At 45.4% G+C, this 22,950-nt stretch overlaps 1 protein-coding gene and 2 long non-coding RNA genes across 3 annotated transcripts in view; 2 read left to right on the plus strand and 1 right to left on the minus strand.

Moving 5' to 3' along the window:
* Positions 1–22,950, minus strand: part of LOC309362988 — a 127,580-nt gene that overhangs the window by 80,524 nt on the left and 24,106 nt on the right. The gene's annotated exons all lie outside the window — the stretch shown is intronic.
* On the plus strand, positions 15,038–15,496 carry LOC309363079. The gene is made up of 2 exons (XR_014165227.1): positions 15,038–15,126; positions 15,193–15,496. It is a non-coding gene; the product is annotated as an uncharacterized lncRNA (long non-coding RNA).
* Positions 18,854–21,950, plus strand: LOC309362708 (thiol S-methyltransferase TMT1A-like). Its single transcript, XM_081898434.1, has 2 exons — positions 18,854–19,441; positions 21,689–21,950. The coding sequence occupies exons 1-2, from the start codon at positions 18,938–18,940 to the stop codon at positions 21,923–21,925; spliced, it is 741 nt and encodes a 246-aa protein (XP_081754560.1). The 5' UTR covers positions 18,854–18,937; the 3' UTR covers positions 21,926–21,950.

Here is a 22,950-nt window from a genome sequence, read left to right on the forward strand (position 1 = left end):
TCTGCAAAAAACTAAATGTGAGGAACTGGTGAAACCAATGCTTTGTGCACCACATGGGGAAGCTATTCAGGCCGGAAACGCTGCCAGAGGCCATCAAATTCTAGGGCCAAGCGGGTCAAACCCTAAGATCACCTGCTAGGCCAGACATAAATGTTTCCAATGAGATAACAAACTCGAGGCAGCCCACCGCCTGACCAGGTACCCCTGTTTGCCCTTTTGAGGGAAGCACGCCCTCAAGGAACCCAAAGTTATTTTTGGGAGCAATATCACAAATGGGCCAAACTACCCAGCAACAGAATAGTCCAAAAGGAGCAGTTTGTTTTGTTTGTGATAACAATGGCTAAGTGGGGGATATGAACCCTTTCTTCCAGGTCCTAGTCCTGCACTCTGGCCACTAAGCCACAGTGGCTTGCCTCTAAAATGGCAGTTGCCACTATCAGGGCAAAACAAACTTGAAGAAAATAAACTTGTTCAGAAACAGCATAGTTAAAGAGCATGTACAGAGTGCTCACCGGAGGCACAGAGAGCCTCTGGCTCCACTCTGTCTACCTAAGATAAATATTAGCAACAAGTGAGCCTGCAAACAGATAAATTCTTATAGAGAAAATGAGTCACATGTCACAGAGACTTAAGAATTTACTGTACTGCTAACTGCAGCAGGCTTAGGCTTGAAAGATATGTGCAGGCCGAGCAGGCCGTGAAGGCCTCCCTGTTGCAGCTCTCTGCCTTTTATAGTCTCATTGCAATATTAAAGGAACTCAATATAGTGTGCCCGCCCAAGGCTAGATTAAAGCTTGGCCAACAGCACTGCATGCACCCAAAATAAAGTTTTGGGGGTATGATAAACGAAAGAATGATTCCAGCTAAGCTGGGAACAGCCCTGACTAGCCCCACAATTAAACAGGTAAAAAATGGGGGAAACCTTTTTGCAAAAGAAAGCCCCTAATGGGGGCTCTCTCCCTATTGGGAAAGGCAAGCCACAGATACAGGGAGAATCTTCCCACAGGGCAGGGTAAGGGGTGGGGTGAGAAATCAAACAGGAAAAAAGGGGAATTAGATTAATTAAGGGACTGGAGAGGATTAAAAAGAAGGGGGGAAATAAAGAAATGTAACCAGACATGAGAAGATTGCTCCTGATCCGATGCACTCTGCAAACAGAAAGAAAAACCAGAGTGCACTGATATTTAAAGACTATGGTCCCACCCACCCAATTTGCAACATACAATTTGCCCCAGCAACCTGGTTATCCAATTGCAATGCAAGGCAACAACCATTAACCTGCCTGGCAACCAGAGGCCTGTCCCGGCGGCCCACACCGCAACACGTGCTCTCATTTATTGGAGAACACGCTATGTATAATCGTATGTTTGGGGACATCAGGTGGGCTTTGATGTCCTTCAGGTGAGCTTTGGGGTGTATGGCTGTGGCGTTTGCCTCCTAGGATGGGTCATAAGGAAAGGGTTAAAATGGGTGTAATGTGATTGGCCAGTGAGAATGCAAGGGGGGAGTAAAAGTTTTGAAAGTCAGTTGAGGTTTGGGAGTTGGAGAAGGAAGAGGGAGGAAGAGGCAGTGGGTTGGTCAAGTTGTATTGTGAGGGAGTGAGAGGCATTGTTAGGGAGAGTCAGATCGATAGTTGGAATAATCAGCTAATAATTAAGAAACTGAGAAGAGAAAAATAAACTGAAACCATACGCTTGTTCCTGCATTTAAAAATAAACTTGATTATTTGTTAATGTTAACAACTGTCTGGACTCCGTATGTCCCCGTGAGAAACGGGGTGGTGGCAGCCAAGAAAGCAATCCCAGTGGTGGCCACAAGTGGCGGGAGTGTGAAAAGATGAAAAAAAATTGGGACTTTATATATTATGAACTGAAGAAACTTTTTAAGTATACATTCCTGAAAAAACTGGAGGCTTTTTATTAGGGATAATAGGGGAGGAAGTACAGTGGTGCCCCGCAAGACAAACGCCTCGCAAGACGGAAAACCCGCTAGACGAAAGGGTTTTCCGTTTTGGAGGCGCTTCGCGAAACGAATTTCCCTATGGGGTTGCTTCGCAAGACGAAAAAATCTTGCGAGTTCCCGCGGGTTTTTTCCGCTCCCCCCCCTTTCCTAAGCCACTAAGCCGCTTAACAGCTGATCCGCTGATAAGCCGCTTAACAGCTGATCGCCAAAAACTGCTAGACGGCTAATAGTGCTAATCCGCTAAGCTGTCAATGGGCTTGCTTCGCAAGACAAAAAAACCGCTAGACGAAGAGAATCGCGGAACGGATTCTTTTCGTCTTGCGAGGCACCACTGTAAAAAAGGAGGATCATAAATTATTCCAATATGCTCCAGTAGTAGCTAGGATCCTTGTAGCTCAAAAGTGGAAGTCACAGGAGACCCCAAGGGTTATGGAATGGCAGGCTAAATTTTTAGAATACACAGAATTAGCTAAAATGACGTATAAAATTCGGCACCAAAAAGGGACAAAGTTTGCAGAAGAATGGGGTAAATTTGTGGCATACATAAGAATTAACTGTAGAAGTTTAAAAACTACAGCAGGGTTAACATAAATCCTTTGGTGTGTATAGAAGTGAATAAGAATCTGTAAGAGAAGATATATATTAAGAAAACCGCAGCTGGGAAGGAAGGAAGTCTGGGCGTGTATATACGCAGTGTAAGTAAGATGACATAAAATGACGACTAAAAGATTGTTTTATTTTGTTTGTGAAAAAACTCAATAAAAAGCATTTGCAAAAAAAGAAAGCAATCACAGTGGTGGCACAGGGTCAATAGACCGTCAAACGTCCGGGGGCCCTGTGTGATCGCCACAAAATTGGTGGCAGAAGTGGGATAACAACCGTAGGTGGGATCACAACCGCACCTGCGGTGGCATAACATCACTACCTGTCACCACAGAAGTGGTAGGCAAGTGGTGGGATTCGGTGGGGAAAACAATACACCTGGAGGGGGAAGGGTAAATCTGTGAAGAGATTACCTAGGGGGGGTGTAGTTGTGAGGTACCCAAGATAAGCCGCAAAGCCAAGATAACAAAGAGAAAGAGAGCTGCAAGTCTGTTCTGGTAGAGGGTTTAGGCTCCTGGTCAGAGGAAGGAGAGCTTGAAGGGTTAGAGAGAAAACACATAGCAGAAGTTTGGGACCAGAGTCTTGAGAGAAGCCTAGCCAGAAGAAACAGAACTGAGAGGAAATTTCTCTTATTTGTTAATTTATTGATAGTTCTCACTCACACACATAGGCGCCGACTCCATGGGGCCTGAGGGGGCCCGAGCCCCCTCAAAAATTCGTTTGGGGGGGCTCTGCCCCCCAATAATTTAAGAAAATTATTAGTTATATTATGCTTTGTAAAATCGGTGCTCATCTCGCTTTATTGGCCGAGGGAGCCGGCATACAGCTTCCGGGTCATTATTAAGCCACTTCTGGCGAACCAGAGCAGTGCACAGAAATGATGTTTGCCTTCCCGTCGCAGCGGTACCTATTTATCTACTTGCACTTTGACGTGCTTTCGAACTGCTAGGTTGGCAGGAGCAGGGACCGAACAACGGGAGCTCACCCCGTTGTGGGGATTCGAACCACCAACCTCCTGATTGGCAAGTCCTAGGCTCTGTGGTTTAACCCACAAAACAGCAAAATCATGAGCAGCTTCCCATCCACAACAGCTTGCTGAGGTTCTTGCCATTTTCACAGGAACAATGCAACAGTAGATTAAATCAGTAGCAGTGTGCTGGAAGAAAGTATGAGTGTCGGCTTCTCTGGATCAGGTGTCTCTACCTAACCAGGGGGTGGGAGAGAGCAGGAACTCTTTCTTTTGCTTCTCCTTTCTGTGCATGGAATGCAGGAGGGAGGATGTCCTTCAATGACTAGACATGCTTGTTATTCCCTCTCTCACTGCATCTTGTCTTCCCTTTTGTTTCCAGGATGTCTGCCAAGGTCTCCCCTGCTCCCCTCCTCTCCAACCCCCCCATGCGGGTGAAAGAAGGCTCCCTGGTGGTCAGGTGGCTGAGATTAGTTTCCGGTCTCCACTTGTGTGCATTCCTGATGGACATTGTGGCCTGGATTATGTGCATTGCCTCAACAGCTGTTGTCAACTGGCGTGTGTGGCGTGTGGACAACATCAAGGGAATTGGCTCTGGAAACATCTGGATTGGAATCTGGCAGGTCTGTTTTTTGAAAGACCCTTCTAACGACGGAAACTATTATTACCATTGTGAAGAGCTCCATGAACAACATCCAAGCCTCCCGAGGGAAATTTTTATTGCTCAGGACTTAATGGCCTTAGCTGCCATTATGAATTCAGCGGCCCTTGGATTACAGTTATTTGCCCTCTGCAATGTGTTTGAGCCCAGAAAACATAAGGATTTTCTCTTAACCTTTTTTGGGCTTGGAGCTCTGCTGAACTTACCAGCAGGGATACTCGTCCTGATTTCCGTGATATGGAACATGTCTGCTGTCTTACAAAATGGGGAAATTGACTTCCCCGAAACTTTTGAATTGCCTCAAATTCCCAGCGAGCAGCATATAGGACCTTCTATTTATCTAGGCCTAATCGCTGCAGGTTTCCAGCTGCTGAGTGCAGCATTTGCTGGGATTCAGAGATGTCGCATCAGGACCACCGCAAGCGAGAGTCTAACTACTTGTACAAAGTGTGGTTCTCTCCTGGATCTCTCCTCCGCAGTTGAGATGGAGGAAAGCTGTGCAAGTGATCTTGTAATTCCAGAGGAATCCTGCGTAGTAGAGATGGAGGAAAGCCGTACGCCCCAAAGCTTACCTGAAGGACATCAAAGCCAACCTGGTGTCCCCAAACATACAATTATATATGTGATTGGCTTCAAAGACTAAACTATCAGATCCAGATCCACACAGATCGCTCCATACGCGCATGGATCTGCATGGATCAGGGTATGATAGTTTTGTTTTGGGACTTCAGGTGGGCTTTGATGTCCTTCAAGTGAGGAGGCCTCTTTTTATGACTAGTAGTTATTTATTTATTTATTAAAGATTTTGTTGATTTACAAAAGTGTGCGATGTCTCTCTCTCAAGTCCCCCCCATGTAACACTTTTACAAATCATTTTCAGTTGTGGGGGGGGGAGATGGGGGGGGGGTCGGGTGGCAATTTTTCTATTTTACTTACTATATGTAGGGTTTGGTGTCAGCGTTGTTTGTGCAGATTCTTTGCTGTTTCCTTGTAATTAATAAACCAATATTAATTAAAATATTGACTCTGTTCGCATGATCTTGGCCAGTCTTAATGCACACTCTTGTCCCATTTTTCAGAGCCTCCTCCAGAGGAGACCCACTAAAGCCTAACTGGTGGGTCTACTCCTGTGTAGGATTCAGCTCTTGATAATTGTGCACTTGGGTCTGGGTTAAAGGCGGATATACACGGATCCTCATGGATCCTCCACTTTTTAAAAAAAATAACTCCAACAAATGCAGTGTCAAATCACACCTGGAAGGCACGCCTACAGACTGGACTATCAAAAACGTGGATGCAGCACCAAAAAACATGGACTTGATTCACCGCCTCTATTGCATCTGAAGAAAATAGTAGCAGGAGACTCTTTCAGGTGGTATGCAATTTAACGGAACCACCTTTACCACCAGGGCCTTGTAAAGACCCCAAGATCTCCTGCAACGATTTTGCAATTTTTTTTGCAGATAAAGTCGTTCATATTTGGAAGGAGGTAGACTCCACTGTGGGAGCAGGGCTGGGGTGGGAGAGTGCTAGAGCCCTGTCTGGTCAAGTTGCATGGAATCAATTTCAATCTGTTACCCCCGAGAATGTGGTCCTGTGTGAGTGCTTGGAGGTGGTTGGAGGATGGATGGCAGCTAATGGATTGAGGTTGAATGCTGACAATATAGAAGTACTGTTCTTGGGGGACAGGGGGTGGGCTGGTGTGAAGGACTCCCTGGTCCTGCATGGGGTAACTGTGCCCCTGAAGGACCAGGTGCGCAGCCTGGGAGTCATTTTGGACTCACTGCTGTCCATGGATGCACAGGTCAATTCTGTATCCAGGGCAGCTGTCTACCAACTCCATCTGGTACGCAGGCTGAGACCCTACCTGCCCGGAGACTGTCTCACCAGAGTGGTGCATGCTCTAGTTATCTCCCGCTTGGACTACTGCAATGCGCTCTACATGGGGCTACCTTTGAAGGTGATCCAGAAACTACAACTAATCCAGAATGCAGCAGCTAGTCTGGTGACTGGGACCTGAAGTAGACCTGAAGGAGCGTCTCCACCCCCATCATTCTGCCCAGACACTGATGTCCAGCACCAAGGGCCTTCTGGTGGTTCCCTCACTGTGAGAAGCAAAGTGACAAGGAACCAGGCAGAGGGCCTTCTCAGTAGTGGTGTCCGCCCTGTGGAATGTCAAAGAGATAAACAACTACCTGACATTTAGAACTACTTGAAGAAAGCCCTGTTTAGGGACGTTTTTAATGTGTGACTTTTTAATGTATTTTTATTTCATTTTTTTGGAAGCTGCCCAGAGTGGCCGGGGAAACCCAGCCAGATGGGCAGGGTACAAATATATTATTATTATTATTATTATTATTATTATTATTATTATTATTATTATTATTACGTTGTAGGAGTTGATAATATTTATAGGTCTTTTAAATTTCTAATCTATATATATATATATATATTTATCCCCTCCCCCTTTTCCCTTTCTGTACTTCCCTATCCTTATAAAATTGAATATATATATTTTTTAAAAAATTACGGCTCCACAGTTTTCTGGGTCGCCCCATATTCACAACCCAACCACCTATGCTGCTTATGGCCAGATCACTTTGGGGCACTGCCATGCTGTAAAAAGATTCTCATGAAGCACAGATCCCCATGGATCCTTAGGTTTTTTTATGTTTAGTCACCCTGAAATCACTATCAAATCACACATGATGAATATGACCACAGAATGAACCACAAAACCCACAGAGCACAGCCAAGGAACAAACACTATATTAAATACTTTAATCCTCATGGATCGTCATGATTGTTAAATGGACTCCACCAAATTATATTGTAAGATCACACCAATGTCTTACCTGTGAATGTAAATTATCAAACCAGCTAGAAGGAGACCACCAAAGTAACCATGGAAAACAATCACCTGTTTTGCGTCAATTCAGCTAAAATGGTTTTGGGACAAAAGTTGGTTGCTTTGGGGGGGGTAATTATAAATGGAGGTTTAACTCCAAGTTTTCTTGCCGACAGATTCTGTCAGTGCAAACTTTGAAATAGGGGGTCTCCAACGTGGTGCCCATGGGCATCATGGTGCCTGCTGACAGCTTTCCTGGATTCCACCACGTGTTTTTAGAAAAAGAACAGGATTAGTGGTGAATTGTGCCCAGCATGACTTCAGATTGTTCATAGTATATTTGATTGGCTGCAGGGGCATACGAAGAGGCAGCGGGGTGGTGGTGCCCCGGGGTGCCATGCTGGGGGGAGGGTGACAGTACAGTCGCTGTACTGGCTGGCGCTTGTGCGGCGTCTGTGTGGGCTGCCGCTCTTGTGGCGACTGTACAGGCTGCTGCTCGCGTAGCGTCCATACAGGCAGCCCCTCTCGTGGCGGCCATGCAGGCTGTACAGGCAGCTGCTCTCCTGGCGACCATACGGTCTGCCATGCATGCACAGTCCATACAGGACATTGTGTGCGCACCCATCATCCAGGACTTGTTACCCTATTTTAGCTGACACAAAATCTATTAGCATGCCACCAGAACCAGGGAAGCCTTGCCAGTTGCAGCTCACACAGTTGAAGCGAAATAAAAGAAGAGTAGATCAGGAAGAAAGTTCCCCAGACTGCAGGAAAAGATAACAGTAGCTCCAGCATCTGATTCAGTGCAGGCTGCTGAGGGGTTGGACTCCTTAAGATCACCAACTGACTATGAGACACCTGGAAAGCACTCAACCTCAGATGACCTCCACTCCACAAAGTGGGAAGAGGATTTGACAGTGACCAATATTGATTCTTTTGATAGCAGCCCCATATTCTCAACACAAAGTGAGAAGTGTTTGGACCAATCACTGATTTGTACATCAGTTCCCCCATGGCTCAACTGTACCTTCCCCACACTCAGTCTACAAACCATGGGACTTGTGGGTTCAGTTGGCAACATCTGTGTGTATGACTATGACATAAACACACTGAAAGGATCAAACTGACTAAATGACTGCATAATAGATGCCTTTCTTGCCTCCAGGGTGATCATGGCCAAGGAGCTAGGTCACGATGGAACAATTTCCCCACTTACTTGCCACTTCATGCAGATATGTCAAAGATTGCCAGTGCAAGCTCTGAAGAACTGTTTGAGATATGGAGTGCTAAAGAAAGATGTTTTGATTATTCCAGTAAATGACAGAGAAGTCCACTGGATACTGATAGTAATCATTTTTAAAAGGAAGACTATGCCCTACCTAGATTCCAAACATGGATTGAACCACTCTGTGATTAATGCAATAACATCCTTCTTAGAATGTCTGTATGAGATGGATTCAAAATATCCGTATAGTTTTGCGGACTGGTCAGTTTTTGCACCAACTGATATACCCAGGCAAGGTAATTCCAGTGACTACAGTCCTTTCACATGTACCATTGCCCATCTGATTGCTTCTGCTGCCCAATTACAGTTCATACAAAAGGATATGGCTGCCATTAGACCCTGGATTGCAAAAGAAATAAAACAGTACAGTGGAAAAACCTATTTTGAAGGACAAGACAAATATTTTCAAGTGGAAATTGATGCTGTTACTCCCAAGAAGAGACAAATCTTGAAAGAGAGTCACATTACTGTGTCTCGATCATGCCCAGAGGGATGGAAGGATACACTAACCTATTGCTCAGATATTTTACCTTCCTTGTTTGAAGGCTGCTGGTCACTATGTTTTTTGAAGGAAGGGGGCAGGAGGTCCAGTGGTGACCTAACTGTGCTTTACTGTGAAGGAAACTGCAAGGACTGGTACCACTGCTTTCACATAGGCATGGATGCAAAAGATCTTCCAGAGGTTTTCGTGTGTCCAGACGGTCAATCCACTGTGGCCAAATAGATTTTGAAACTGCGAACTGTCATATTCCACAGGTTGGTATAATACAGCAAAATCCAAACATATAGTTTTTATCATCATGACAGGGATGGTCCTTTTCCATAGAATTCTTATTCATGGAGATGGTTTTTATATCATGCTTTTCTCTACCTGAAGGAGTCTCAAAGTGGCTAAAAATCTCCTTTCCCTTCCACCCCCACAACAGACACCTTGTGAGGTAGGTGGGGCTGAGAGAGTTCAGAGAGAAGTGTGACTGGCCCAAGGTCACCCAGCAGCTGCATGTGGAGGAGCGGGGAAGCGAACCCAGCTCACCAGATTAGAGTCCACCGCTCTTAACCACTACACCACAGAAACGTATCTCTTAAAACTCTGGAGCAAGCTGTTCACTTCAGCCTCATAGTGATACTGATTTGCGGAGGGAAGGTTGGTGATGAGCAAGATCTGTTCCCATTTCCCAACACAGAGACCACAGAGCAGTTTCTGTTGGGGGCTGAACCTGCAGAGTGTTTCTGTTCAGAATTTCCATGGCAGAAATCGGCTAAGTGCCTTTATAAACATCCAGCTTCTCAAATCGAACCCCATCATGAATCTTTCAGGTGTAGCTGTTGGAGGTGGAGGGCAGAGAAGGTGCTAGTCCTTACCTCCCTCCTCCCAGCCCCATGATCCGTTGCCCAATGGGCTGGATTTCAGGGCTTTTGCATGTAAAGGGCAAGCTTGTTCTTTACTTGTTTAGACTCTTAAAACTTGGGAACAGATATTTGGCTCCATGATCAAAATGACCAAAAGGGTCAGCTTCTAGAGGACTGGAAAGATCATGATTGTATTTCCCTTACCCTCAGCCCTAACTCCGTTGAGTATTTTTTTTTATGAGACTGAGTCTTTGGGGCTGATGCTCTAGCATTCTTGTCTGGGGACTTGGTGGAAAAACAGAAAAGTGACCCTCACCTAACTCTCCAATGCCCTTCAACAAGAATGCTGTAGGAAGTATTGCTAAGCCCAAAGGGAGGCAAGAAATTGCTTCAGCTCACCCTCTTAATGGAAGAGCAAAAGCTATGTGTGTGTCATTCTCAATCAGTCTACTTTCAGGACTGATTTTAGAACCCTCTTATATCAGGCCACATGGTCACTGGAGGTGGCCCCATCATGCAGACTTGACTATCCACACAGGGACCATCTATTTTTATTTTTTCCTGATACTGGATTCTAAGTTACAGTTACATCTTTTAAAACAGCTCTCCGTATATCGTACTGTATTCCACCTGCCTTCCAAAGGAACACGTGGCTCTCCCCACATAGCGGGTTAGGTTGAGACTGCTCATCCAAAGTGATCAGTAATTTTTACGGTAATTACAATCCTGCTTTCCCTTGTACCAGCTTACCTTGACTTCAGTAAGGCCTTTGAAAAGGTCCCCCATGATATTATTGCAAAAAAGCTAGTAAAATGTGGGCTAGACAAAGCTACTGTTAGGTGGATTTGTAATTGGTTGACGGGCTGAACCCAAAGAGTGCTCATCAGTGGCTCATCTTCAACCTGGAAAAAAATGATAGTTTATAAATTTTACCCAAAATGTAGAACTCTGTTATAATGGACTCAAATCCTGTCTTTTCACTGATTTAAATGTTTGCCATACAATCTTTCTTGAATCTGCATATTAGTTGACAGTATGTAAGCAGTTTCATATTTTTTCTCCTCTTTAATACTTTGGCATGTATTTGATCTGTTCTTGAAGATGAACCATATCCTGGTACAATATATAGTCATATATTCTCCTATCAGCTCTAATAATAATGTTCCAGTGGTGACATTAACAGTGCCGGTAAGGGCATTTTTGTGATTTTTGTGGTGCAGGGTGTGCCCCTGGCTACGATGTGTGATTTGACGGGGAGTTTGGGGAGCCCCAATGTGAAAAGAGTGAGGATCCACGAGGATCCGTGCTTCAAAACCACGTTTTTGGGCCATGGAGTGGCCAGGAAGCTGTGGGTCCTAGCTTTTGTGTTGCAGGCTGTGCCCCTGGCTATGACGTGTGATTTAACGGTGATTTAGGGGTGGCCCAATGCAAAAAAGCATGAGGATCCGTGCTTCAAAACCACGTTTTTGGGCCACGGTATGACCATGGCCGTGGATCCGAGGTTTTTGTGGTGCAGGATGTGCTGCTGGACATGATGTGTGATTTGACGGTGAGTTTGGGGTGGCCCAGGGACGCAGGTGGCGCTGTGGGTTAAACCACAGAGCCTAGGACATGCTGATCAGAAGGTTGGTGGTTCGAATCCCCGTGATGGGGTGAGCTCCCATTACTTGGTCCCTGCTCCTGCCAACCTAGCAGTTCGAAAGCACGTCAAAGTGCAAGTAGATTAATAGGTACCGCTCCGGCGGGAAGGTAAAGGGCGTTTCGGTGCGCTGCTCTGGTTTGCCAGAAGCGGCTTAGTCATGCCGGCCACAAGACCCGGAAGCTGTACGCCGCCTCCCTCGGCCAATAAAGCGAGATGAGCGCCACAACCCCAGAGTCAGTCACGACTGGACCTAATGGTCAGGGGTCCCTTTACCTTTACCTTGGGGTAGCCCAATGGAAAAAGCGTGGGGATCCATGCTTCAAAACCACGTTTTTGGACCACGGTATGGCCAGGAAACCGTGGGTCTGAGTTTTTTGTGGTGCAAGCTATGCCCCTGGGCATGATGTGTGATTTGATGGTGATTTAGGGGTGGCCCAGAGCAAAAGGCGTGAGGATCCATACTTCAAAGCCACGTTTTTGGGCTACGGTGTCACCAGGAAGCCATGGATCCCGGATTTTTGTGTTGCATGCTGTGCCCCTGGCTATGATGTGTGATGTGACAGTGATTTAGGGGTAGCCCAATGCAAGAAGCATGAGGATCCATGCTTCAAAACCACGTTTTTGGGCCAGGGTATGACCAGGAAGCCGTGGATCTGAGCTTTTCGTCATGCAGGCTGTGCCCCTGTACATGATGTGTGATTTGACAGTGAGTTTGGGGAGCCCCAATGTGAAAAGTGTGAGGATCCGTGCTTCAAAACCACGTTTTTGGGCTACGGTGTCGCCAGGAAGCCGTGGATCCATGATTTTTGTGGTGGATACTGCGCCCATGGCCATGATATTTGATCTGATGGTGACTTTGGCCTGATCTAATGCAAAAATCATGAGGATCCATCAGGATTCGTGTTTTTTAACCATGTTTTTGCTCCATTTCAGCAGCATGAAACAGTGGATGCGTGATTTTTTTGGTTCTGCTTACAGACTAAAAAGTGGTCTACAGTATCATGGTGTTTTTATTTTGTTTCACTATACAAATCATATGAATTCATGAGGATTTATGCCTCGGATCCATGTTTTTGTGGTGCTGCATCCACGTTTTTGATAATCCAGTCTGTAGGCGTGCCTTCCAGGTGTGATTTGACACTGCATTTGTTGGAGTTATTTTTTAAAAAGTGGAGGATCCATGAGGATCCGTGTAGATCCACCTTTAACCCAGACCCAAGTGCACAATTATCAAGAACTGAATCCTACACAGGAGTAGACCCACCGGTTAGGCTTTAGTGGGTCTCCTCTGGAGGAGGCTCTGAAAAACGTGACAAGAGCGTGCATTAAGACCGGCCAAGATCATGTGAACAGTCAATATTTTAATTAATATTGGTTTATTGATTGGTTTAATAATTACAAGCAAACAGCAGAGAACCTGCACAACCAATGCTAACACCAAACCCTACGTATAGTAGGTAAAATAGAAAAACGCCACCCGACCCCACCCCCACCCATCGTTCCCCCCCTCCACCTCTTTCCCCTTTTCTTCCTAATGTCTCAACAAATGAAATTTTTTTTATAAAAATGTTACATGGGAGGAAAAAACATGAAAGAGAGACATTTCACATTTTTGTAAATCAACAAAATCTTAAATAAATAAATAAATAAATACTAGTCATAAAAAAGAGGCCTCCTCACCTGAAGGACATCAAAGCCCACCTGAAGTCCCAAAACAAAACTATCATATCCTGATCCACGCAGATCCATGTGTGTATGGAGCGATCTGCGTTGATCTGGATTTGATAGTTTATGACTCCCTGTTGTAGGGTATAACATGTATAATAGTATGTTTTGGGACTTCAGGTGGACTTTGATGTCCTTCAGGTGAGCTTTGGGGCGTACGGCTTTCCTCCATCTCTACTGCACAGGATTCCTCTGGAATTACAAGATCACTTGCACAGCTTTCCTCCATCTCCACTGTGGAGGATTTCTCTTGAATTACCAGATCCAGCAAAGAACCACACTTTGAACAAGTAGTTAGACTCTCCCTATTCACTGCACTTCCTGGGGTAATCACCACTACAGTTTCTATTAGAGATGTATCTGTTGCAGTGGTCTTGATGCAAAATCTCTCAATCCCAACCAATGCTGCACTCAGCAGCTGGAAACCTGCAGCGATATAGCCTAGATAAATAGAAGGTCCAATATGCTGCTCGCTGGGAATTTGAGGCAATGCAAAAGTTTCGGGGAAGTCAATTTCCCCATTTTGTAAGACAGCAGACATGTTCCATACCACAGAAATCAGGACGAGTATTCCTGCAGATAAGTACAGCAGAGCTCCAAGCCCAAAAAAGGTTAAGAGAAAATCCTTATGTTTTCCGGGCTTGAGCACATTGTAAAGGGCAAATGACTGTAATCCTAGGGCTGCTGAATTCATAATGGATGATAAGACCATTAAGTCCTGAGCAATAAAAATTTCCCTCGGGAGGGTTGGATATTGCTCACTGAGATCTTCACAATGGTAATAAGAGTTGCCGTCATTAGAAGGGTCTTTCCAAAAGCAGGCATCCCAGATTCCAATCCAGATGTTTCCAGAGCCGATTCCCTTGACATTTTCCACACGCCACACTCTCCAGGTAGCACTGAGTGTGGATGCAATGCACATCGGCAAGGCCAAAATATCCATTAGGAATGCGGATAATTGGAGGCAGGACACGAATCTCAGCCACCTGACCACCAGGGAGCCTTCTTTCACCCGCAGGGGGGGTTTGGCCAGGAGGGGACCCAGGAAGACATTGGCAGACATCCTGGAAACAAAAGAGAAGACAAGATGCAGTGAGAGAGGGAATAACAAGTATGTCAAGTCATTGAAGGACATCCTTCCTCCAGCATTCTTCCTTCCATGCACAGAAAGAAGCAGCAAAAGAAAGAGTTCCCCTGCTCTCTCTCTCCCACCTGATCCAGAGAAGCCGACACTCAGACTTTCTTCCAGCACACTGCTACTGATTTAATCTACTGTTGCATTGTTCCTGTGAAAATGGCCAGAACCTCAGCAACCTGTTGTGGATGGGAAGCTGCTCATGATTTTGCTGTTTTGTGGGTTAAACCGCAGAGCCTAGGACTTGCCGATCAGAAGGTTGGTGGTTCGAATCCCCGCAATGGGGTGAGCTCCCATTGCTCGGTCCCTGCTCCTGCCAACCTAGCAGTTCAAAAGCACTTCAAAGCTCAAGTAGATAAATAGGTACCGCTCCGACGGGAAGGCAAACAGCGTTTCTGTGCGCTGCTCTGGTTCACCAGAAGCGGCTTAATAATGACCCGGATGCTGTATGCTGGCTCCCTCGGCCAATAAAGCGAGATGAGCGCCGCAACCCTAGAGTCGGTCACGACTGGACCTAATGGTCAGGGGTCCCTTTACCTTTACTGCAGCTATCCTTTCCCACTGAGCATAAACACAGCTGATGGCATAGTGCGGAATGTCTAATCCATAAACTTACGTGAAATGCCTTCCTCAGCTAGAGTCTAGCGTGCCAGGAACAAAGCAGGTATTTGCTAGGTGCTCCTGAGCCTCAAGAAGACTGAGCTGTTGGCCACTGAGCTGACGTTCGCCGGAGCAGCCGGCCAGCCACAGCAGCAACTGCTCTGCAGAATTCTTAGGTCAGTTAAAGTCCAGTTAGAATCCTGACAACACCACAAATCATAACTCCAGGGTACTGGTCATTTGGAACATCAGGAATGTGGAAAATGGGAGGGAACTCAGTTCCCTTCTTTCCCAATGCAGAGTGTCTTTTCCAGGACACTGTTCAGTTAAAACACGTTCTTCCTGAACGTGAATTTTTGTTTTGACTATGGCAGACCAACACGGCTACCTATCTGTAACTGGTTCTTCCTGAAGTCAGATTCAGAGCAGTTCCAGCAGTAAAAATGGTGATACAGTATGTCTATCTCAGTACAGATTTGTTTGCTGGGCCTGAATGCATTTCATAAAGGATCTGCATGTACAAGAAAGGCTAATAGCATGAGGCCCTGAACAATAAGAATTGCCTTGGCAAAATTATTGAAGACTCCTTACAAACCTCTCATTCTTCTTCCCCATCCCATCTTGTCTGGACATTATAGTAAGGGAGAAGATCTTAGCTCTTTTCCTTTGCACTGGGACGACATGGTACCATATCGCAGCATCTATTAACAGCCCCCCCCCCAAATCTCTGAGAATTCCAAAGAGCTCAATATGGTTTCCAGAACCCTAAGAAAGCTGCAGTTCCCAGCACCTTTAACAAACTACAGTTCCCAGGATTCTTGGTGTATGGTACGGCTACCGGCGTTGCAAAGTTCACAGTCCTAAAAAGAAAGCTGGTTTATGCAGGAATATAGGTCCTCAATTAAGGGCTGCTTCAAGCAGGAAAATGCAGAGGCAGTGCGGCCTAGTGGTTAGCCTGCCAAACTAGGACCTGGGAGGCACCCGGGGTTCAAATCCCCCACTTGGCTATGAAGCCACATCTAAAAGAGCATAGAAATAAACAAGAGCATAGAAATAAAGAAGACCACGAAATGATACAAGCATGTCCCCCCACTTTGCAGCCTCCTCAGCCTCCTTTGAACAGATGTGAGGAGGCTCGGTGTGCCATCCTGCCCAGGGATGGGTGATGTCTGGTTTTCAACGTCAGCCAATGAGCAGGGCTTAAATTCTGCTCAGCTGGGCGGGATTTCAGGCAAACCCCTCCCTGATTCAGAAGCGGGTTTGTCTGGATCTATGTCCTAAACAGTCCCCCTTCTTCGTTTTAGCAGGGGAATCCAGTCTCATTCAGGCAGGGGGCTGCCTTGAATTTCCTGCTGAAACCCCCAAGTTGTCCAACTCTATTTTAGCTGAAATCCTATCTTGATTGAGGAAGGGGGTTTGCATTAGAAGTGGAACGGGCGGGAAGGGGGAATAGTTTCTAGCAGCAGTACCTCCCCAGGTGTTTTGAGGACCTATTACTGATTGATTGATTGATTGATTGATTGATTGATTGATTTTCTATACAAACCTTTTGCAAACAGATCGTTTTTAAAAAAGAAACACAGTAAGCCACACATTTCCTGTGAATTACCTCTTCATGACCATTGCAAAGCTAAGAATAGTAATAGTAACTGGGATCTCTTCCCAAGTTAAGCGGCCCTCGGTTTGCCACTCTGCCTGGCTGCTGTTTTTCCTGGAGGTCGAAGCACGTGGATCTAATGTTAGGCAAAGAAGGCAGCGAAAACTCTACCCTTTTCCTCCCTTCTGCTCCTGTCAAACGGCGCTTGCTGCTGTACGTGGTGGAGTTTAGGTCCCAAGGGGGAAAAGGCTCCGGGGCTCTAACCTGTTTGGAAGTGCCCACGGAAGTGGATTTAATTCAAGTAATTCCTCCATTTAGTAATTTTCTGAATTTTTGTTGTTGTTTAGTTGTTTAGTCGTGCCCGACTCTTCATGACCCCATGGACCAGAGCACGCCAGGCACCCCTGTCTTCCACTGCCTCCCGCAGTTTGGTCAAACTCATGCTGGTAGCTTCGAGAACACTGTCCAACCATCTCTCTCTTTTTTTAAAAATAATATTTATTACTTTTAAAGCTTACAAGAAAATAGGAGAAGAAAAAAGACGAGAAGAAAAACAAAAGAGAGAAAAATACAATACAATACAGTGGTGCCTCGCAAGACGAAATTAATTCATTCCGCAAGTTTTTTCGTCTTGTGAGTTTTTCATCTTGCGAAGCACAGTTTCCCATAGGAATGCATTGAAAATCAATCAATGCGTTCCTATGGAAACCGCCTTCAGACCAGGTCCGGGGACAGTCTGTCCCCCGACCTCTTCTGAAGGCTGGGGGGGGGAACAAGGGCTTTTCTTCCCACCCCCAGCATTTTAAAAAACCCTGGGACAGCGGAGGACAGCTTTTGAAGGCAGGTGGGGGGGAGCAAAGACTTTCGCCCCCCACCGGCCTTCAGAAGAGGTCTTGCATAGATACATTTTTTGGATACTACTATAAAAATACAGGATGGGCGCATAGACACCACCTTATACCGTAAACCAACTGACCGACAAACATATCTACATGCCTCTAGCTACCATCCCAAACATACCAAACAGTCCATTGTATATAGCCAGGCACTACGTTACAGCCGCATCTGTTCCAATTCTACAGACAGAGACTCTCACCTAAGAGATCTACAGCAAACCTTTTTAGAACTAAAATACCCAGCAGATGAAGTTAGACAACAGATCAACAGAGCCAGACTGATACCCAGAGAGAACTTGCTGCAAGACAGACCCAAAAAAGAAAATAACAGAACACCTCTAGTCATCACATACAGCTCCCAAGTTAAAACAGTACAACGCATCATCAGAGATCTACAACCTCTCCTGGACAATGACAGTTCTCTTTCTCAAGCTCTGGGAGGAAGACCTTTCATTGCCTACAGACAGCCACCCAATCTTAAGCAACTCCTAACCCACAATAATAATACAACCAGACCTAACACGGACACTGGCACCAGAGCCTGCAATAAACCCAGATGCCAACTTTGCTGCCACATACACCCGGACAACACCATTACTGGCCCCAACAACATCACACATACCATCCCGGGACTATTTAATTGCTCATCGTCTAACATTGTGCATGCCATCAAATGCCAACAGTGTCCTTCAGCTCTCTATATTGGACAAACAGGCCAGACCTTACGCCAAAGAATAAACGGACATAAATCGGACATCAGAATCACAAGACAGAGAAACCAGTAGGAGAACACTTCAATCTCCCAGGACATTCTATACAAGATCTCAAAGTAGCTGTTTTACTACAAAGGAATTTCAGAAATAGACTGGAAAGAGAAGCTGCTGAATTGCAACTTATCACCAAACTTAAAACCATGGAGAGTCCTGGTCTGAACAAAGACCTTGGATTCTTTTCTCATTATAAAGACAAAGCCATTTTCACCTTCTCACCCCTTGCTTTTTCCTGTAAGACCTATTGCAGTCGTTAAGAGTCGTCAACAGGCTCATCACAGCTATCTGCCAATCACCCATTCCCACCACCCTTCTGTGTAATACCCCTCCCCACCTTCTCACTATATAGAAGCGTCTGGAAACTTCTGTTTCAGTGTATCTGAAGAAGTGTGCATGCACACGAAAGCTCATACCAAGAACTAACTTAGTTGGTCTTTAAGGTGCTACTGGAAGGAATTTTTTTTGTTTTCCCTCTTAAAGACAGCTAATACAGTTTTTAAGTTCCCTCTGACAGGGGCAAGGTTATTGGTGAGTGAGTGTGTGTGTGTGTGTGTGTGTGTGTTTAGTTTATGAACACCCTTTGAGATCTCACAGCCAGTGTGGTCACTACCAAGGGCTCTGGCACAGCGTGTTCTGCCTAACAGAGAGCACATGTTGCGGTTGGAGGATACAAGCCACCCTGTTGTTGCTGGGCAGATTTGGATAACCCAAGCCATAATTGGTTAAATTGGGTTGCTGGGGTGTTTTGATTGTTGCCAATTCAGAGGAGGAGTCAGAGTCTTTAAATACAGGACACCCAACACTGGGCGCTGGGCGTCCTCTTAGCTCACCCTCGAGATTCTGCAACTGACTTTCTCTTCTCCTCTGACTTTGCTGTTTTCTGCCCTCCTGCTAACATGGAAGCAACATGCCTAGTTGTCCTGCTCAGGTTCTGCGTCCAGTTATTAGCCTTCCCTGTTTACTTGCTGTCGTATCTGGGTATCTGGGAACCCCTTTGCAAGAAGTTATTCCCCTACGTCATGTTTGTGGGGTCCAACTATTATAACAAGTACATGTCTGACAAGAAAAGGGAAATGTTCAGAAACCTGAAGGACTTTGCCAGTCCCACCGGGGCCCTCACACTGTTAGAGATTGGTGCAGGAACTGGCACCAACTTTCAGTTCTACCCCGCGGGATGCAAAATCATATGCACTGATCCAAACCCCAACTTCCAGAAGTTTTACAAGAAGAGCCTGGCTGAAAATCCACACGTGCAGGTGGAACGCTGTTTGGTGGCTCCGGCTGAGGACCTGCACCAGGTACCAGCTGCATCGGTGGATGTGGTGGTTTCAACGCTGGTGCTATGCTCTGTGAAGAGCCCCGAGCAAGTTATGAAAGAAGTCCTTCGGGTGCTGAGACCGGTAAGTAGCTCACGCCATGGGAAGAACAAGGACAATTCAGTAACTGCAGGGGCATGTGTATTCTCGGGTGTTAGTCAATTCTATATCCGTTGGGGAATCACAAATGCAGGTAGATGGATTCGGATCCCTTGCTGTTTCTGCGTAAACTAATTTGCTTCTGAGCTATTTACATTCTCATAAGTTGCAAACGTTGTAATCACTCCCTTGCTTTTCTCTCTTAACTACAGTTAGGAAGAAACAATCCCACACTCTGTGTTATTGAGAGCACCTTACACAGATCTAGACATGCCTCTTATTATTTTGTCCGTTGCGCACTTGTGAAAGACCAAAGCAATTTTTTAAACATGCTTGTCTCTGATGTTGAAACTGATAAGAGGGTTGGGCAGGAAGGCCCAGTATACCTGAAGCAGCCTCTCCACTCCTGTCGTTCAGCCCGGACACTGAGGTCCAGCTCTGAGGGCCTTCTGGCGGTTCCCTCACTGTGAGCAGTGAAGGAAACCAGACAGAGGGCCTTCTCGGTAGTGGCGGCCACCCTGTGGAACGCCCTGCCATCAGATGTCAAGGAAATAAAATTTTAGAAGACATCTCAAGGCAGCCCTGTTTAGGGACGTTTTTAATGTTTGATCTTTTATCGTGTTTTTAATATTCTGTTGGGAGCCATCCAGAGTGGCTGGGGAAACCTGTATGTATGTATGTATGAATAAATAAATTATTATTATTATTATTCCTCCTTCTCACATTTCAGCCTCTCTGCATTTGTTTTTTGCCTATCCCCACCTGCCTTTAAAAAAAAATATAGAATGATTCATGTTTGGGAATGGCTTTTTAAACACATTATAGCCTCTCTTTCCTTTCGAAGTATAGTGAGTAAAATGTATTTGTTTCACCCACTGAGATTTCCTTGACATCTTCCATCTCTGCTTACCAATGAAACTGGCAAAGTCAGGGGCAAACTCAAAATCACCCTTGGCTAAGCTGTTAACTGACTCTAGTGACTGTTGTCATACCCTCCAACATTTATTTGATGAAAATAGGGACATCCTATTAAACAACAACAGCAGCAATTATCTTATTGGTTGCCCCAACCACTCTGGGTTGCTTTCAACAGACATAAAAACATAATAAAACATAAAACATTTTTTTAAAATCCCTATACAGGGCTGCCTTCAGATGTCTTCTAAAGGTTGTATAGTTACTTATCTCCTTGGCTTGGGGTCACATAACTCCATATCCTCCAACATTGCTCTGATGAAAATAGGGACTGAAGAAAAGCAGGACATTCCAGGATCAAATCAGAAACCGGGACGTAAATTCAGGACTCTTAGCATAGGGACATGATCCAGACCAAACAGTTATTATCTTTCTCCCTGCAACACCACCAATTTGGACAGCTGCCACAAAAAATAAAATAAGGTAGCATTAACCTCTCCTTCAAGCCCAGTGGCCTGATGGGGATGTAAATTGCCCTCTCCTCGGTCATCAGTTAATTGATTTGATGAACCAGGAAAAGGGATAGCTCCCCTTTTCAACTCTTACAACTGTATGGATCCATACTGAGTTTTGGACCTTCTCAGCATTGGCATGCAGCTCTCAAAGGGTTTCCTAAGCATGACTGCAACCTTGGGCCAAAAAGGGTAATTACCCCAAATGGGCATTAAAATGGCCAAGGAAGTTCAAAGTATTCAAGAGTAGAGTGATTTGAGGGTGATAAATAAAAATAAAATCACATATAACCTCAGGAATCTGAATTGGTGGTAAGTGACCAGGGATGAGACTTTGCAGCCATAGCAGATAGCTTGGTGAAGATGTTGACCCAGCTTGTAGCAGCTGTGAGAAAAGGCAAATATGGAGATGTGTAATGTTATGCTTCGAATGGAGAAAGCAGACAGAGAAATCATAGAATTGTAGAATTAGAAGGGAGCCTGAGGATCATCTAGTCCAACCCCCTACAAGGCAGGAATATGCAACTGTCCCGTACAGGGATCGAACCTGCAACCTTGGCATTCTCAGCACCATGCTCTAACCCACTGAGCAGTCTGTGTTCCTCTCATAAGACTGGAACACCAAAGCCATCCAATGCAGCTGAATGTGGGAAGATTCAGGACAGAATTCAGGGGAACAGTGGCTGTTGCCATGAAAAATTAACAGCACTCTGATACCATTAGCGCTGATTGTGCAAAGGAATATCTGAGGAAATCCAAAGGAGAATCGAAAGTAACTTATATGCATCCATTTCTTTTTCTCCAGGGTGGCGCTTACTACTTCCTAGAACACGTTGCAGGTGCTCCTTCCAGTTGGACTCTCTTCTGGCAGCAGATCTCTGATCCAACTTGGACATGTCTGTTTGACGGGTGCCACATGACCAGAGAAACCTGGAAGGCCCTGGAAAAAGCTGGCTTCTCAGAGCTGAAGCTACGGCACATAGATGCCCCTTTAAAATGGCTCCCTATTAGGCCACATATCATAGGTTATGCTGTAAAGTAGCTTGGAAATAAATTACTGAACAAGATCTCCATGCAGGTGTCTAACAGAGGCCTTTCCTGAAACCCACGGAGTACCTTCCCTTCACTTAAAGCAACATTTTACTGAAGGTTAACAACAGGAAGATTTAAAGCAACTATTATAAACTCAAGGGAGCAGAGAGATGAGATGATCAGAGCCCCCCCCCCCTGAACTTGAAGCATGGGAAGTCCCAATAAAAAATTAAAATTTGGCAGAATATTTGGACTATATGATATTTAATTGTATAATTTGGAATAGTTAATGTGATTTGATTGGATTGTTAAAATGGAAAATTTAATAAAAAATATTTTTTAAAAAAGAGCAGCATTTTACTGCAACTGGTATAACAGGTTGTGGAGTGTGCCCACAACAGCTTATCAGGTTTGCTAATGTGCCCTCAGGCTCAGTGGCAGAGCGTGGCGTGCCAGCGCCTATGGCTGCATGGAGGGGGTGGGTGGGATGGAGGGAAACAGGTGGCATCCGTGTCACCCAGGAGATCGCAGCTGCAGAGATAAGAAGAGTCGTTCCGTTGTCTGAAGAGGTCACTTCCTGGTTCACATGGAGAAGTCGTCTTCAACAGAGTCCACTGATGAAAGCACACAGCTGTATTGAAGCTGCACTGGGTGTTAGAATTTTGCACCCAGGGAAACCACCCCGATCCACGCCACGCCACAGCTCAGCCTCAGAAAGTTTGGTGACCCCTGTCCTGCAGCGCTTTGGTTTATTTTTGTATTCTGCTTCCTCTACCTTCTTCCCCTTGCCTTTTATTTCTAATAAAGCTTCACAGTTTGACCGCGTAAGTGTGTGCAGTAACCAACCTCAGGATTCTGGAATCCCCATGTGCATGGAATTCATGCTAATTTGAATGTTGAGGATCAGCGTCGTAAGAAACCAGCACATTCTTCTCTGATCTTGGAAAGACTTGGGGAGCGTGGGCTGCTTTTACACTGTGAGCAACGTGTAAGTGAACAGTCTGGGAAATGGGGAATGTATTGGTCCCAATGTTC

This window comes from Podarcis melisellensis (assembly GCF_964234715.1).
Source record: "Podarcis melisellensis genome assembly, chromosome: 2".
Lineage (NCBI taxonomy): Eukaryota > Metazoa > Chordata > Lepidosauria > Squamata > Lacertidae > Podarcis > Podarcis melisellensis.